Below are 17,069 nucleotides of genomic sequence, written 5' to 3'. Positions count from 1 at the left end.
CCTACAGAGAAGCTGTATCCAACCAGAGAGAGAAATCCTCAGAGGTACCTTAAGGACTTTGACCTAGGTAGAAGGTACTCTCAAACACTGAGTGACAAGCCGGGGGCAGAATAATCCCCTCACTCAGCTGAAGGTATGGGTAGTCTATCCGACCTTCATAGTTAGTTCATGGTTCAAGATAAAAGAAATGTTACGCCAATTACAATGTAATAACAGTTAATCCTGTACAAGTTTAAAAGGAAAAAAAAGTAGTTCTATTTACAAGCTAAGAAAGAAGTTTGTTATTACAGCCCTAATTGGTAACAATACACGTAAATAAGATGCAATGTTTACATTACTGCATAATAAGTTGAAATAATTTTGATGTAACGTCATCGCTCATAACGTACTGAGAAAGGGGGATGTTATGGTAGTGGTTTAGTCCATGCGCTACTCTCAAGCACCCTCTTGTGTCTTGGGGGATTGTCTTGTTAGGAGTTGAAAATAAATGGCTGCCAGCACTTCCACACAGAGCCGTCTCGATCTCATTGATTACAGGTAACCGGCACTTACAACTATCGAGACAGAAAGAAAGGAAGAAACAATCTTGTAAGGTGCCAATATTTTCATATACAGATTGTTTGTCAGTGGCAGCCAGAAGAGGTTTTTGACAAAGTGATATGGATCACAATAAAACTGTGGAAAACTTCGAATACCTCTACACAATCTTGGACCGCCATCTGAGCTTCTCTGAAAATACAAGAAATACTCACAATGACTTTATCTCCTTGGTAGTCCAGGTCTCAGTCAGTGCATTTTAGAGCTGGTATACACATCTATTGTTGAGTGTGTCTTAACTTTCCATCTTCATGCCTGGTACAGTCACTTGAGCTGTAGATTTAGAAATAACCTCTCAAAGATTGTTTTTTTAACTGAAACCGTGACAAAAAACAATAAACAAATGTATGTCAAACACAGCAGATTATCCCAGAACAGAACATCTCACACACACACACACACACACACACACACACGCACACGCACACGCACACGCACACGAACACACACACACACACACACAGCATTACTGTTCTTTACTGTATATTGTCATACTTATATAAATAAAAAGGGGCCTTACACGGAACCTTGAGGCACACCCACTGTACATATCAGGTTGTTTGCCAATACGCCATCAACTTCAACACACTGCTTCGCCACCTATCAAATAGATTGCCAGTTGCCAGTTTTCTTGGAAAAACATTATATCTCAACAGTGAGATAAGAACACTGTGATCAGCTATATGAAAGGCTATAAATAGTTTTACATAATAAAACATTTGTCTAGCTTTTGTCTAGCTGAGATTTGTACTTGCTCTAAAAGATGTGATTTAGCTGTTTCAGTGAGTGATTGGGTAGAAAGCCAAACTGCATTGGGTGTAAGCAAAAATTGCTCATATTAAGAAATACTGTCAGATACTTCTTGGCCACTTTTGACAATACTGGCAGCTTGCTTATTGGTCTATAATTGCTGGCTTCATGACGGCTTCCAGACTTATAGATTGCTAAGATGCTCCTTTATTCATTCGACAATGTGGAAATTTACAGGAGTCAGTGTGTAGTTAGTGAGCTCTGCCTATTTAGAGAGCTTATGGGGCGGGCGGCCCAGGCATTAGGCCGGGCCCCTGCGCTGTCACGCATTTGATGAGGGTACAAAGACATAGCCGGTGCTATTTCTGGTGCCTCGCCTCCGAGATGTGGAGGAGTTGTTGAAGGCTGGGTTGAACCATTGTATTTCTCATCCCTGAGTAGACGATTGTCTGCTGTGCAGGGTCAAGAAAACAGCTTGTTTCATCTGTCATGGCACAGTTGATGAAACGGCCGGAAATGTATAGTGTCTCGCTGGGCGAGGCGCCAACTTTGGTGGTCACGGTCTGTCTTGCAGCCCAAGGATCAAAAGTGGCCTCCTAAGCCCTGGTTGGACCAGGTGCTAAGGTTATTTTACAGCGGACCAAGAAGCGTGTCGCTGTGCCCACATAAATTTCTGGTGAGAGCGGGACAGTCCAACAGCTCCCCCCTGCCACGATACAGCGATTAAGCTGGGACTCTGGAGACCTTGGGGCTACCTTGGACGCCCGCTGTGACAGGGGACGAGGGCCTGGGTCAAATGACGACCTTAGCCTTGCCTCACTCCTGACGCCTGTCCGAATCTGGCCTGCCACTGCATAGCTGGTGCATGTTTTACAGCTTGGAGGACACTGGGCGGGCCCCTGGGTAATCTCTGCATATCCAATTGCCCGCCGTTCTCCGACCTCTGGGAATCCAACTGTCCTTACAGGGGTGAATCCAATATTAAAGGTTGTGCTACAGGATGGAATTTCCACTCTGATAGGGACAGAGTCAATCTAAGTCGTTACACCAGGCAACAAGCAAGCTGGGGTTTATTCCCGGTACTTCTCATCCCCAGGAAGGATGGGACTCTCCATCCCATTCTTGATCTGAGAAGGTTAAACAAATGTCTCAGACATTTACCGTGCAAGAGGTTGACCGTCCCAAGGGTGAAACTGTTCATCTGCAGAGGGGATTGGTTCATCGCCATTGATCTGACGGATTCCTATTTTCAGATTCCAATCCAGAAAGGGCATTGGCGGTTCCTCAGATTGCATTGGGAAGCGAGACATACGAATTTCAGGTCCGTCCATTCGGGCTCTCGCTGGCTCCCCACACCTTTACCTTGTGAGTGGAAGTGGTCCTGTCACCACGGTGGCTGACAGAGATCAGGATCTTAAATTATTTGGATGACTGGCTCTGGTGTGCATATTCGGTGGAGCAATATCAGGCTCCTTTGTCCTTGCTCCTGGATCACCTACAGCACCTAGGTCTAGATCTTAACTGGAGAATTAGAGCAGGCTGAAGCCATCTCAAATAACGCAGTTCTGGGCCTAATGGTGGCTTCCCAGACTGCATAACTAACATTGACTCAGGAGAGACAGGTGGCCCTCGGGGGAATGTCTCTTACTTTTCAGACCGGGAGCCAGGGTCACATGGGGACTGTGTCTCCACCTCCTAGTGGCCCCATTGTAGCCTTACATGACATGGTTCGCGGATATCCCTCCACTGCGGGACGGGACTCCGTGGGAAGTTCCAGTGCGACTGGATTTGCTGTCACAGGCACAGAGGACTCTGTTCCTGTCTGAAACTCTGGCATGGCCCCTGAGAGGACCGAGCTGTTTGACATGGGGCTGTCACAGTCGGTGGTCCAAATTCTGCAGGGTGCTCGTGCGCTGTCATCTAGGACACTCAATCGTCACAGATGGGTCCTTATGGCATGGTGCAGGGGACAGCAGGTGGATCCTCAGGCATGCTTGGCACCAGTGAGTCTGCAGTTTGCAGGAGCTCCTGGAGGCAGGGAAGTCGCCCTCCACCCTAGCGAGGAATGGTGGCGGCTGTCAAGACAGCCCGTATAGGTCGATGCCGATTGGAGGAAGCTGGTGACTTTGTCCCAATTCCTCATGGGGGCCGGAAGTCATATGGGCCATTATTGTAGACCGGCTCTCCCGGGATTAGAGCTGATTGTAAAGGCTCTGGAACGGACACTGTTCGAGGCCCTGGATTCGGTCAACTTGAAGTGGCTAGCTCTTCAGACTGCCCTGTTATGGCGCTGGCCACCGACGGGCAGAGTCAGGAGCTTCAGGCTCTCTCCCTTCTTGTGGACCTCAACAGGTTCCTACCAAAGGGTGCAGGCATACTCCTACAGCCGAATCCAGCATTTCTCCCCAAGGTTCTTTCTGACTCTCTGTTGAGTCAATGGTTTTAGCTCTGGTCTCTCTACTACATGCAGAGAGGAAAAGAGGAGCACATAAACTCCCTGGTATGTACAGTACGGGCACTACAGGTGTTGTGCACAGGGCACCGATGAACTGATGGACAGTTAATTTGTCTGTTTTAAGGTGGAGTATTCAGTAAACCGAATGCCGGTACATTTGCTCGGTTCTACCAGATTAATGAGGCTACAAGCAGGTCGTTCAGCGAACAGATGCTGGTCTAGCCCAGCTATAGCGTCATGTTTTACTTTCTCTTCTCCGTTAGCCTGGCATGGCTGTTCGGAGTGGCAACTTCACCTCTCTAATCGAGCTTCAGCGTCTTGCAGGGCAGGCTAGCCTTGGTAGCATTAGGCACCTTGGCATCTGGCAGCAATGACTAGCAGTCAGCGGTGCTTGCTGGCCTGGGGGGTGTGTATATTTGAAATATTTTTATATAGTTCATTGACACCCACGTGGTGGTTCTTTAGCTTGGAGCACTGGTAGCGGCTACATCTCGTTTGAAGGACACAGTTCATGTTATGGGCGGGTGCTGCTCTATCCCCTTGCAGTGTGTCTTACAGAGCCCAATACATATGGAATATGTAGTAGAGAGATAGTCTCGATACGATAGAGAATTACAAGGTGTAACCATGGTTCTCTGAGTGAAGAGACTATTTCTCCAGCTCGAGGCCATACGGGGATATGTTCCATCAAAAATTTTATCGGTGACAGTGTGGTGCACAGGTGCTCTTATACTGTCATTAGCCACCTCACAGGTGGAGTGTCTTTTTAAAAAAAATCTTTTTAGCCTTTAATGGACAGGACAGTGGATGGAGTCGGAAGGTGGAGAGAGAGTGGGGAGAGACATGCAGTGGGGTTGCCGCGGCCGGACGCGAACCCGGGTCGCCCGCATGAGGACTGGAGCCTCGATACATGGGAGCGCGCGCAGTGCCACTGCGCCACCGGCGCTCCCGCAGGTGGCGTATCTTAAAGCTAATTGTCCACAACGTGGGACAGTTGCCACGTCACCGTAGGTCAGCCCCATACATATAGAAAATGTAGTGGAGAGATAGTCTCTTCACTCAGACAACCATGGTTAAACCTACGTTTTCTTTTCTTGTTTGTCTCTTCTCCCCTGTCTGTTCTTATGTGAGTGCATGGGTGTGGCTTTGTTTCACTGGCAGGACCAGATGAATCTAATCCAGTCATTAACCCTCAAAAAACCCAGTCTTTGCTTGCTTCCGGATTGTTTTCATTGCCCAGAATGGTAGTCCACAAAATTTTGCTCTATTTGTATTTTTGCTACATCCTAGTGCTTCTTAGATTGTGAAGCTTACGCTCTTTTGTGTTGAGCTATGGTTTTCATTGTGTCTTGTCGCCATTGCCCCATAGTGGACGTTTGGAGCTTGTTCATTTACAAATTTAAGAAAATAATATGTTAAGGTAGCAGCAAGAAAATACTTGTCAACAGAAGGGTCTCTTACAAAATGTGGCTCCTTACTTGTAAGCTTATTAATATTTTGCCAGATATTTTACTAATGCCTTTTGAATCATTCATTACATCAGGATAAAAAACTGGATTTGGCTTTCTGAATAACCTTGTTCATAGGCCTTCAAAAACCTACATGTATGTTTATGTGTCAATAGTTGTGCATTCATACATACAAACAATAAAATGTATACATACTGAGTTATTAATATTTTTTTATAAATTGATTATGTATCCTGTAATGTGTAAAACATAAAGCCATGTTCTCAATGCTTTTTATGATACTAACATTTAAAGCACGTGATTCTTTAATATTTCTTTTTCAATTAATCAATGAATTAATTTTAAGATGTTTTTTATTTCTTTCCCATGTCAATTATACAAACCAAATACTATAACATTATATAATCCCAATAAATGCAAACAAATCAACACATATCTAGTAAACAATACACACTATACAGATTTTGAATGGCACTGATGATTTGGAAAACTGATTGATTTAACCTCTACTAGACTATCAGGGAAAACTGTCATTGACACGTGTATTAGTTTGGACAGGAAATACAAAGTTACAAAATAACTCATCAAAATAGAAATAGATAGCTGAATGTCAATGTAAACTGTACAACAAGCTTCAGTATGCTCAAAATAAGTCAGATGGAAATCTCTTTTACAGAACTTTATTTAACTACCAATCAATCATTTAATTTCACACCTGGTAGGACATTCTTAGCAATTGGATGAACTATGAAAATACTGAAATTGTAGATCCTGTAACTAATGTGTTAAACATTACACTGGGAAATGTGTAAATACACAGCTCGTCTGAGCTACAAGTGAACAGCTTGTTAGCAAAAACTTTCTTACCAATATTAGCATTAGCTTGGTATCAACACTTCCAATCTTGTTATACAGCAATTTTAATCAGTAATGTTGGCATTAAGCCACTTTCTAACTAATAGTAATATTGATTTTATCTGTATTGCTATAACATTTGTTAGAAAATCTCTTGTTTTAGCTTGAGAAATGGCCTGTTGAGCCCTTTGGATGTTAACTATCTATTGTCTTTTCAGTTGCTTATCAACCAGGGAATGATGAAATGACAACTATTGTCAGCTTTCATTAGATCCCTTTGCTGTTTCAAGAGACAGCATTATGGCAACATACCAGCATTTGGGTCTTCCCCAGAGTTATATCAAAGGAAAAATATTGCCATTGGAAAATAGTAAAAAAAAAAAAAAAAAAGTACAAGTGTAGTCACTAATTGGTCCCCAAAACTACAGTTTGTGAGACATCATACTGCCAAACAAAAGAAGAGACAACACGAAGCAATCTATTTTAGATGTTATCTTGTGACAGGAGAACCCTTTTGCAAACAGTGGTGTAATATTATGTAAGGTGACAACATTTTTATATAAATAGATAAATATCGTTTGTTCCGTGGCAGACAAAAGAGGTTTTTGTGAGACAGAGGAGTGGAGGCCAGTACAAACTGGAAAGATTTAAACACTCTTCAGTTGTAATGCAGGAATAGCCCCAGAAGCAAGTGACACAATCACAGAACTGTTATGCATTTGTGTGATTGCAACATGTTATTTTATCATTTTACACCCCGGGCAAAATTGTATTCTTGACCCCAATACACTGACCAGGATAATGAGATTTGCAAGACCGTAGCTCTCTGTCAAGTTATTTACTGAAAAGATAAATCTTGCATTTAGAGTGAAAAAATCCTCCAACAAGACCAAAACTTACTGGTTTTCTCTTAAAACTTTAAATGTCCCTAATTTTATGGCATTCCATAACAATAAATTTTTATCACACACACTTTAGTTTCATTTTGTACAAAAAACTAACATACTTGGTAAACAAGGACTGCAGTTTTTAGCAAACAATACTCTAAAATGAGAATAAGGTGCCTTTGTAGAGGACTAATTTTGAGGACATTAAATGTGCTGTTGTACTAGTGATTGTTTGTGGTCACAGGATGAGGGATTGACTTACAACAAACTACAATGTCCATGATCATAGCAATGGAGCATGTCACCCAGGGAAAAAGTAGCTATTGGTTTAATATCCCTTGGCCAACAATTGAGATCTTTGGGGTTGAGGTGTGAGTAAACATTAAATACTTGCAAATACAGTACAACCATCTCATTAATTTCATGAGGTCTATCAAAGATGACAAAATAATTATCATCAGACTTACTTCTTATAATATCTGTAATCCACAGCGCAAAGCAAAAAGAAAAAACAGCTTAAGGATATGATTTTTCTCAAGGGAACTATCAGTTTTTTTGATTATTTTAAGTTAGACAAAAAATGAATGGCTGAGAAAAAATAACCAGTCTTGTTCAGTTAAGAGAACAATGAATACTACTTTGCATAGTTACAAAGAGCACAAAGGAAATAACATTTCTGAAAAAAGTGATAAAAAGAAAATGTGCTGTCAGGTATCAATGTCTTCCAGACTGACCGTTTGGTCTCATTAACCATAGCTCAGTAATATGCTCCCACAGCACACGTGTTTGCTGATCAAAGGTTAATATTTATTGGCAAAAGTTATCTTCATGCTGCTGTCAGTGGTGGATATCTAAGATGGATCATCTCCAAGGATCTGCATCAATTTTGCTGAAGAGTTCTTGAAATCATTCAACCTAATGAAACTTGCTCCTCAAGCTATGATGATGAGGAATAGCACAACTCCCAAATTCGTTCCTTAAATGTGAATATGCCTACAGAGGCAAGAGTGCTAAACAGAGAGTAAAAGTCCCAAAGTGGAGGGAAGGATCCATTTCCCACATGAAAAAACAGCTAAAGATGGTGGAGATTGTCATCCAGGACCTGGGACTCTGTGAAGACTCTTGATTGGCACAAGGGAGCTGTGAAGAAAAAACGCCACATGTAATAAGCAAGTTAAAGGGCCATTTAAGTGTTTAAGTATAACACAATGACAAAGCTAGAAAAAATTACTTTTTCTTAATATAGTCCAAACTTTGAAAAATAAGAACTTAATTTCAAACAATTAAAGGCAGAGTAGGTAATTTTCTCAAGATACACTTTTCAAAATGTTGATTAAAATTGTCTTTAGATCCTGACAGACATTAATAATTCAAGTACTCTGACAAAGGAACAAACTTTTTTTTTTTTTCATCTGTAGCAGTTGTAAACCCGTGAAAACTTTGACCAATGTTGGCACTCTGTATGTGTTTTATAAACTAATCAAGTATCTCTACCCCATGCACACTAAAAGCATGAGCAGAATTCTGGATCAATGGCGCTAGTGCATGTAAGTGAGGGGCGTGGCTTTTGAGGGAGCACAGAGAGGCGGGGAGAAGTGAATACGGAGAATAGAGGGGATGCTACTTTCAAAATCATGCTAGTTTTCAAAAATTACCTACCCTACCTTTAAACCAAAAGTATATATGTTATCAGCAACTGTCTTTGTAATCTCTCATTCCATGGCAAGATATCTTTGATAACATCCCTTTAGTTGGTTTCTATCTATTTTATCTATGGGAAAATCAAACAGGATCTGTGATGTAGGTGGGTGGCCCCTTTAAAGACACTAACTTTATAAACATGACTGCACTCTGATAAGGAGTAGAAACCCTGCAAATTATGGATTCTCTGAATTAAATAGGTTGATATTTTTGTGGAGGAGGGCATTATTTGTTAAAGTGTTTACAATTTAAGAGGATAAGACTTTACAAAGCAGACATATATAACATTAAGGAGAGGTAGGTACTAACGAGCAAACAAAAATATAATCAATGATATTTATAACCACACAGTTGTTGTAAAAGCAAGCCACATGTTAAACTTTCCAAGGGTTTTTTGTTTCACTTTGTTTAGTCTCAATACATCCTTGAATGGAGGTGAAGTCCTACTTGCTACATGCTTTATTACACTGTATAAATCCTCTGTCTACTCAAACTCCTACCAATTTCTGTGGATTTGCTTTTCACTGTTTATAACCAGATTGCTCAAACTTTCTGCCTGAGCTCCTCCACTATTATCAAAGAATAGGAAAAGGCGTTTAAATATAATCTAATATTAACAATTGTATTCTACATTAATGTATAATTGAATTTACAGCTTTTTTTTCTTTCAGAAACCAATGAACTGTTTTTAAACTGATCAACACAAAGTACCCAATACTGTCGAAGAATTATGTTTAATGTTGCAGCATTATAAACTAAATGGTATGATGCTAGGAAATACCAACAAAGAAAACAGATTTGAAAGGACTTAAAAAATGTCTCTTATAGCGAGCACCAGTCTGACCTTGACAGACAAAACTCATTGCACTGAGGGTCTGAGTCAGGCAAAATACAAATGCAGCGCTGAGACTTTGCCCCCTTGCGTTCAGCTGCTTTTCCGTCAACATCACGTCTGATGCGTTGTGGACCTCTGTAGCTCGACATTCCATATGGTACAGTGCGTCTGAAAAGTAAAGGCAGATATAGACAAACCTTTTAAGCTATTGGGAAAATAGGGTATAAATCACATTATCTAAGATCAAACATGAACACTACTATTTTATTTTTCATAACAAAGATTGTGAACTGACACCTTCATGTTTAAAGCAGTTTAGATTTCAATACAAAAAACATTCATAAGTAAGGAAGCAAATTGAAACCTACAATGTCCTTTCCAGTGCAACCTGTCTCCTGGTTGACTTCAGATAAATTATTCTTGTGCAGCCTTAAGCACTGTAGCTGCATTAGTAAGATGATACTGTCTTCATGTATGACATAGCCTGGGGCTTTTTTTTCAAGTGGTAGATCAAAAGGCCTTGGAGGACACTTGCACAAGTCAAAAACATGCTAAAAAATAAAATACTGTATAAACGTGGTTGTGACAGTTAGTTATAGTAATATTAGTTAGTATTGTGCGCCGGTCACTGCCTTTGTGTGCATCACCGCAAGTTTTGTGACATTATTTTCTAACACAATGCACTTTTGACATTTTGAAAACACTCTCCCCCTTTTTTGGTAGTCCATATCCTTATTCGTCTTTAAACTATGTCTATGTGTCCCAACTTGCTGAGCAGTAATAAGTGCCCTGTTTACCTAAAATAGCCCAAAGCAGTCTTGGAACAAGAAGACTTAAAAAGAAAGAATGCTTTCCTACTGTCTTGCCAAGGATTTAATATGCAATTATATGAGGTGGCAAAACAGACAGAAGAAAACAAGAAGCTGTTGGAGAATATGTTTGTAACAAATGTGGTAACAAAGTTCAACACAATGTGTAAGATCAAATTATGAAGTATGACTATATTTCTCTTTAACTACGCCAGCTGCTAATGTTTGCTTATCATTGGCCTGTCACATGCAAAGCAAATGTAACTCATGGAAGCATATTGTGGTCCTCAGGAAAGGTGCCAGGCCGTAGGTGATCTTGAAAAAGAACAGGTTTGAGGGTGGCAGGACTGCTGTGCTAAACAACCTCCACCATAAACTTTTCACGGAGATGTTGAATCTGTTGGAAAGGATCCCGATTTTCTTATTATGAGTTATCTGAACTCTGTAGTAAGACTATCATCCACAAGCATTAGCTAGCATTGGCTGTATGCAGGAGAACATTCAATGTGAAGAACAATACGGGTGGAACACTATTGATTCGTAATGCAATCCTGGAACCCATCAGCAGTCATCAATTGACAGATATTTGGGTGAAAGTGCTGCTGAACCCTAATAAATTGTCCACCACTCTCTGAGGTGTATATATAGTGATCTGATGGATAGGTTTCAGTATTGACTGTGTCGAGTTCTACTCGAGTTTTCTGTTAGTGAGGACGTTTTATTTCCTGCCAAGTGCTTGCTCTTGGTGGATTGTTAAGTCTCTGTTACAATATTAGTAGTTATAACAAGACTGTTAAAATATTACAAAGAACATCATCTACAGCTGGGCTTTATGCAGAATATGATTTTTTTGTGATTGATGCTTTATAAATAAAAATATATAAATGATTGATTAAAATGTTGATCAATTTATCTTAGTTGTCAGTTGCCTCCCTCTGTAGACATAGCATGGATGTTGTGTTTTTTTTTTTAAATAAATCAAATGCCAGTGATGTTAGTTCATATAAGGAATTCATTAAGTTTTAGTAGACTAAATGGGATGTAATGATTCACTCAACTCCCGATACGATTAACGATACTAGGTTCATGATACAATTCCCTTTTACAAAATTAGACTGAAAAAGATTCCTTTGATTTCTTTATGAAAACACTGATACATCTCGTAATCTCTTTGGCTCTTGCACTTGTTTGGGCGAGTGACCCGCTTGTTTGTGTGGGTGGTCTCCGCAGTTGCCATGATAACGCCTGCTTGTTAGAACCAACCGCCTCTACTCTATTGCTGCTGATGCTGACCATATTACTGCTATTCATTTTTCAGAGTATAGGCTACTGATGTGAATCTTGACACATTTGAATCAAGACTACAACACAATAATTGAGTCATATCCACCATGAAATAATTACGAAGTGGCTTTCTCTGCCAGACCAAGTAGGTTATAAGAGTTGCGTGACATATTCCGCCTGATCTCTGTCCACTTGGCTTCACAACTTCTGCACTGGGGCAGCTGTGGCTCAGTTGGTATAGTTGTCTCTTCACCAGAAAATCCAGGATTGGATCCCAAGTCTCTGCAGTAACATGTCCGTTGTGTAACCCCCAGTTGTTCCCGCTACTTCTTCTGCGGCATATACATTTGTATAAATGGAATTATTTACTTCTAATGGTCTCACTACATATCAACCACTGCCATCAGAGAGTGTAGGGTATAGTAGTTACATGTGATGTAACAGTGCCTTAGGTATCCCTCATACTTCATACTTCAGTTAATTACAGGGGAGTTATACACACACACATATTCACAAATCAACTGGGACAGTAATGAGGCTTAACAGGAGATTTCCCTTCATGTCAGCTCAACAAAGTTATGAGCCCTTAAAGAAAAGACTTTGAGCATGCTTCCGAATGCTATTATCTCTGTTTATGATGGTGCCATCAAGCTGTCACTCATTGGGTCTATGATGCCTGCTATATGATTCAGGAGACTTATAAGTACTGAACAGTGTTCTTTTTAGAAAAGAAAACTTGAAATAAAACATTGACCATCTCTTTCATGGTAGAAACTCAATAATGCAGATTGTAATTACTCAGAGCATGTTAAAATAAGCAGGGGATGTTAACTTCAGCAGCAATACCTTTCACCTACCTGAAGTCGACATTTGACCTTGTACTGGGTTTAATTTCTGTTGCTTGCCCCCACTTGAACCGTGACTGCGTTTAGAGCCTGACGCTGCAGGCAGCACTTCACAGATTTGACTTGTTGCAATGTTTTGTGTTAGCTCAGTTCTCTAAATGCTGCAGTCTGAGTTTCTATTTTTTAATCAATTAGCATTCCACTATCTGTCTACACTGACAAAAGATGAGCAGATGTGAATGTCCTGAGAAGTTTATGCGTTTGTTGGTGGGTTTAATTTATTCATTTGGGAGAAAAGAATTTGTGGGGAAAAAAGTGTTTTTACTCGGGAGTGTTGATCCAGATGATATCCAAGTGGCAGTAGTAGACGCATTCTTTATCCTTGTAGGAATAACAAGTGCAGCGCTTGGGTCTGGGCTTTGCTCCTGTTTCTTCAGCCAGGTGTGAGCCCGCTGGTCCTCCGGAGTCAGACACGGAGAATGGTAAAGCTCCGGGGTTGACATAGGAAGTAAACACACCTTATAATGCAGAAAATACACGTCAGCTACTTGATTAAAAATGCATAACCTAATAAGTTAGAATGCGTAAAATATGGTTGCAGCTTTCAAGCTTCAAATGCAGCCTACCTTGAAATAGAATCGATGCAAGTATTTCCAAGATAATGAATCTCGCGAAGATGAATATTATCGTTGCCATCTCAGACAATCCCAAAAGCATATCCTGACGAGGACACAACGAACGTGTCAGGTCAATCTCCCTCCAACATCGACTGAAAGTCCATGAATAATGAAGATGTCCCAGTGAAGTCCATCTTAAGTGATCCAGACGTCAAATCAGGAATCGGAGTTCGTTTATCGGATGTGTCCTCGCAGGTTCAAAAATCCAATTTTTAACTTGTGCGCTGAATTGAGAGAAAACTGCAAAAGTGTTTCAACTAATTGCTCACCTCCTGTTACGTGAGCCGTGTCAGACTGGTTGAAGGTTGTAACAAAATAAGGGAAATGATGCTCTCACAGCACTTTGTCTATAGGCTTAGAGCTCCAATCAAAGGTGCAGGAATCTGGAGTACTATCTTGGGTACACGCCCACACTTCTAATAGCAGAACTACTCACAGAGATAATTGCTGTTGGATAATGAAATGACACTAGTCACGAGTAAAGATAACGGATTGGTTCCTGGGCAATTCATAATTATTGCAAATGCTAATTAGTCCAACTATATTATGGTTACATTTATGTTGTTTACCTCCCACAAACTCCTAGATTATGAATATCTATCATACATACATTTTGGGGGGATTTAGTTCCAAAAAAAATCTCCATTTAGGCTACATTAAATTGCACATACAGGATATTCACACCCACTGGTGATTGCCTGCTGGGTGCCACAACACTGGAAAAAATGCCTTTTGCATGTTCTATGTTAGAATACATGATCAAGTTTTCCTTGGCCTGGTAGCCAAGTAAACATAATAATAAATATGTATTACCGTATGCTATCAATAAAGAAATTGTATTAAAAGTAACCATAAATATTAAAGAGTTTGACTGCAATTAATAATGTTAAGTTATAATATTGCAAGACACCCTTCTTCAGCTGGTGTCCTGACAGTTTCATAATGATGCAAAGTTGGGTTTAATCATAGATGACTCAGCTGCACATAAGTTGCATCCCAACATTGGGAGCCACAACCTTTTCATGCTCAAAGTCTATAAAATCTCTAAAAACCAACGAACAAAGCTGAAAAATCCCTCAATTAATCCTACGTACAAAACCCTCTCTTTTAAGAAGGAGTCATTATCATTTCATCCTCTATCATTGTCTCAATGCCATTGTCTCTAAATAATTGGATATTGATGTAGCTAAATTTAATCACACACCAGTCTATTCGACTGAATCTTTCCTTCAGGTATGAATTCAACGTATACATGAAGATTTTGATATGACAGTTGACTTACTGAGAGCAGCACTATGAGAGACTAATTGTGACTAATATGAGGTAATGATTTAACGTTGCATCTTTGCTTTCAGTTATTGTGTTTATCCTTTGCATTTCATATGTTTTTAAGTTATCTTGGTTTGAAGAGGTTCTATTGGAGTGTGTGTCTCTTTATTCACAGTAACTTCAAATGTAAAGTATAATTGACTGTTCAGGTACACCTTTCTGTAAAGCAGGTGTTTTTCTTCCGAAGTGAGAATGCAGCCAGAATTTGATTCTGCCTTTGATTCTGTTGTTGACTGTCAGCATGTAGGACTAAAGGGATTTAAAATCTTAAAATTAAATAGACATTAAACCTGCTCCTGCATGCTTCTTATTACCAATGGCATACCAATATATCTGCCAACAATGGATGAGGATTGCAGACTAACACAAAACAATCAAAGTGATGTCTTTCAAAGATATCTTTAAGTGAGTGACCTTGCCAGTTACATTTTTTTAAATATTAATATACTCTCTTGATCCCTGAGGGGAAATTATATTGTTTTCACTCTGGTGAACATGCAACACACACATAGGATCATACACAAACCTATGCACTGACGGAGAGAGACAGAGCTGGTGAGGGGGGAGATTTGGTGCCTTCCTCAAGGGCACGCCGGCAATGCTCAGGAAGTGGTCTGGCCACCTCTCCAGTTACGAAACAAATGTCCATATTTGGTCCACACCGGGACTGGAACTGGCAACCCTTCGGTTCCCAACCCAAGATCCTACGGACTGAGCTACTGCCGCCCTAAATTGTTGGAGCAGTAGTCTTTATAATGTAAAACTAGAAAACCGACTTGTCAGTTGTGTTGCCTGCTAGATAAACGTCTTATTATTTTTAGCTTAAGAGAGGCCAAATCTGAAATCTCGTCCAGAGTTCATGATGAATAGGTAGAATTTTTTATCGTAAAGGAAGCTATGATGACAGTGCTGTAAAGACAATAAAGCCAAAAAAACAAAAGTTTGTAAAACTGCATAAGTTCTAATCAACGAAGGTTGTGTTTTTAGCTTCGGTAAAAAAATATTGTGTGTTTCTGAAGATACAAAATAATTGCAAAACAAGCAAATACTAACCATGGCTGCAGTTCAATCCTCTCTGGTGAGGTATTTGAGATAAATAAATCAAGCAGTCAATAACAGATTTGCAACGACACAAAAAATGTTAATCAGATTTCAAGCAAAGGCATGCTGAGCCTTGCTCCTTGCTCCCTGAGTAAAACAAAACAAAAGGCACATTTAAGGTTTAAGCTATAGGTGAATTTTACTCTTACTAACTTAATTAAATTACGTTAGTGTGCATTTTATAAAGCACCAGGTTCATAATAACAACACACATCAGCTGCATAATTATGCAATATATAATCATGCAGCTACTCTTTTGGGATTCAGAACAAAATATGTGTGCATGTAAACTGATGACAAGCCAGCAGGAGTTTTTATGATGGTTTACCACAGAACGTTTTAAACATAGTTATGTGTCCTATTATGAGGCAGACTTTTGTGGCCCATTGATGGTATTCACCATATTGCCAATGTTGTTTCAAGTTAACTTTCGGCAAAACTATAAACAGGCAAAGGGCTGGAGCTGAGGGGGACTTTGATCCTTTTCGCACATAGTTAAAACACATTCAGCAATCAGATGTGCCCTGACACATCTGATACCTCTTTTTATCATCACAAAGATTTTTTCTTTTTAAAACACTTGTTTTTATCCTGCCACACACTTCTGCTTTGGCTTCATTTTCTAACACTGGAGGTTGCTGTATGGGGTGTACCAGCTCAGCTCAGATATTATGAAAACAAACATACCTCTCTGAGCCTCCAACCCCAATTTCCTCTTGCTTTTACTTGCTTCTCACGGCGATTATTATTATCAAACAGCAGACCGCTACAACATAGAAGCCAGAACAGAGGAAGCCTGTTAATCTCGTCAGACTTTTATAATGTTCTACTGTGACTGTAATATTTTTCGTCTCTTTTGGAAATAATTCTCCAAAGATGAACAAACAGATGACAGATAAAAACCGGTTTTTGTGTGAAAATGTTTATCAAAATATTATGTGTCTTCTACCGAGTTTAAGGTATACCCCCACAATCACACAGAAGTTCAGAACCATACCCCAATGGTAAGATTTTAAATCTGACCGTAGCATGATAATTCAAAGTCTTCCATCCTGTTCTCTTTTTCTGCATGGGGTTGTATACAGTAAGTGTCCTGGATTTGTTCTTTTGCTTCAGAGGCATCCAGTAGAACTATGGATCACTTTGCCTCACCATGGCTCTCCAGTTTCTTCCCAAATTCCCCCAGGCTAAGGACTTGTGCCATACCCCAATTCTCTGGCATATTCCCAAAGCTGCAATAGAGAGAAATTCCTTATAAATTAAGACCATGTTTTCTTACTCCTGACCCCAAAGTAGAGACAGAATTATTTTCGAAAAAGTCAGCCCCTTGATGTTTTAAAAAGTCATATGATGCCCATATGTTCTCAATGTGTATTTTTTTAAAATAAAAAATAACCTGTTCTGTGAATCTTATCAGTGCATGTGATTAAACAAGAATTTCAGGGTTTGGCAGAGACTAGAATGACAATAAAAAA

The 17,069-nt window shown here is 39.9% G+C and overlaps 1 protein-coding gene across 1 annotated transcript; it reads right to left on the bottom strand.

Moving 5' to 3' along the window:
* Nucleotides 1–5,956: 5,956 nt before the first annotated feature.
* On the bottom strand, nt 5,957–13,481 carry edn3b (endothelin 3b). The gene is made up of 4 exons (XM_079359746.1): nt 13,114–13,481; nt 12,813–13,005; nt 9,559–9,717; nt 5,957–8,153 (listed from the first exon to the last, which is right to left on the bottom strand). The coding sequence occupies exons 1-4, from the start codon at nt 13,202–13,204 to the stop codon at nt 8,105–8,107; spliced, it is 492 nt and encodes a 163-aa protein (XP_079215872.1). The 5' UTR covers nt 13,205–13,481; the 3' UTR covers nt 5,957–8,104.
* Nucleotides 13,482–17,069: the final 3,588 nt, after the last annotated feature.

The sequence above is a fragment of the Symphodus melops genome, assembly GCF_947650265.1.
Source record: "Symphodus melops genome assembly, chromosome: 13".
NCBI lineage: Eukaryota > Metazoa > Chordata > Actinopteri > Labriformes > Labridae > Symphodus > Symphodus melops.
This window is presented reverse-complemented; position numbering and strand designations above follow the sequence as displayed.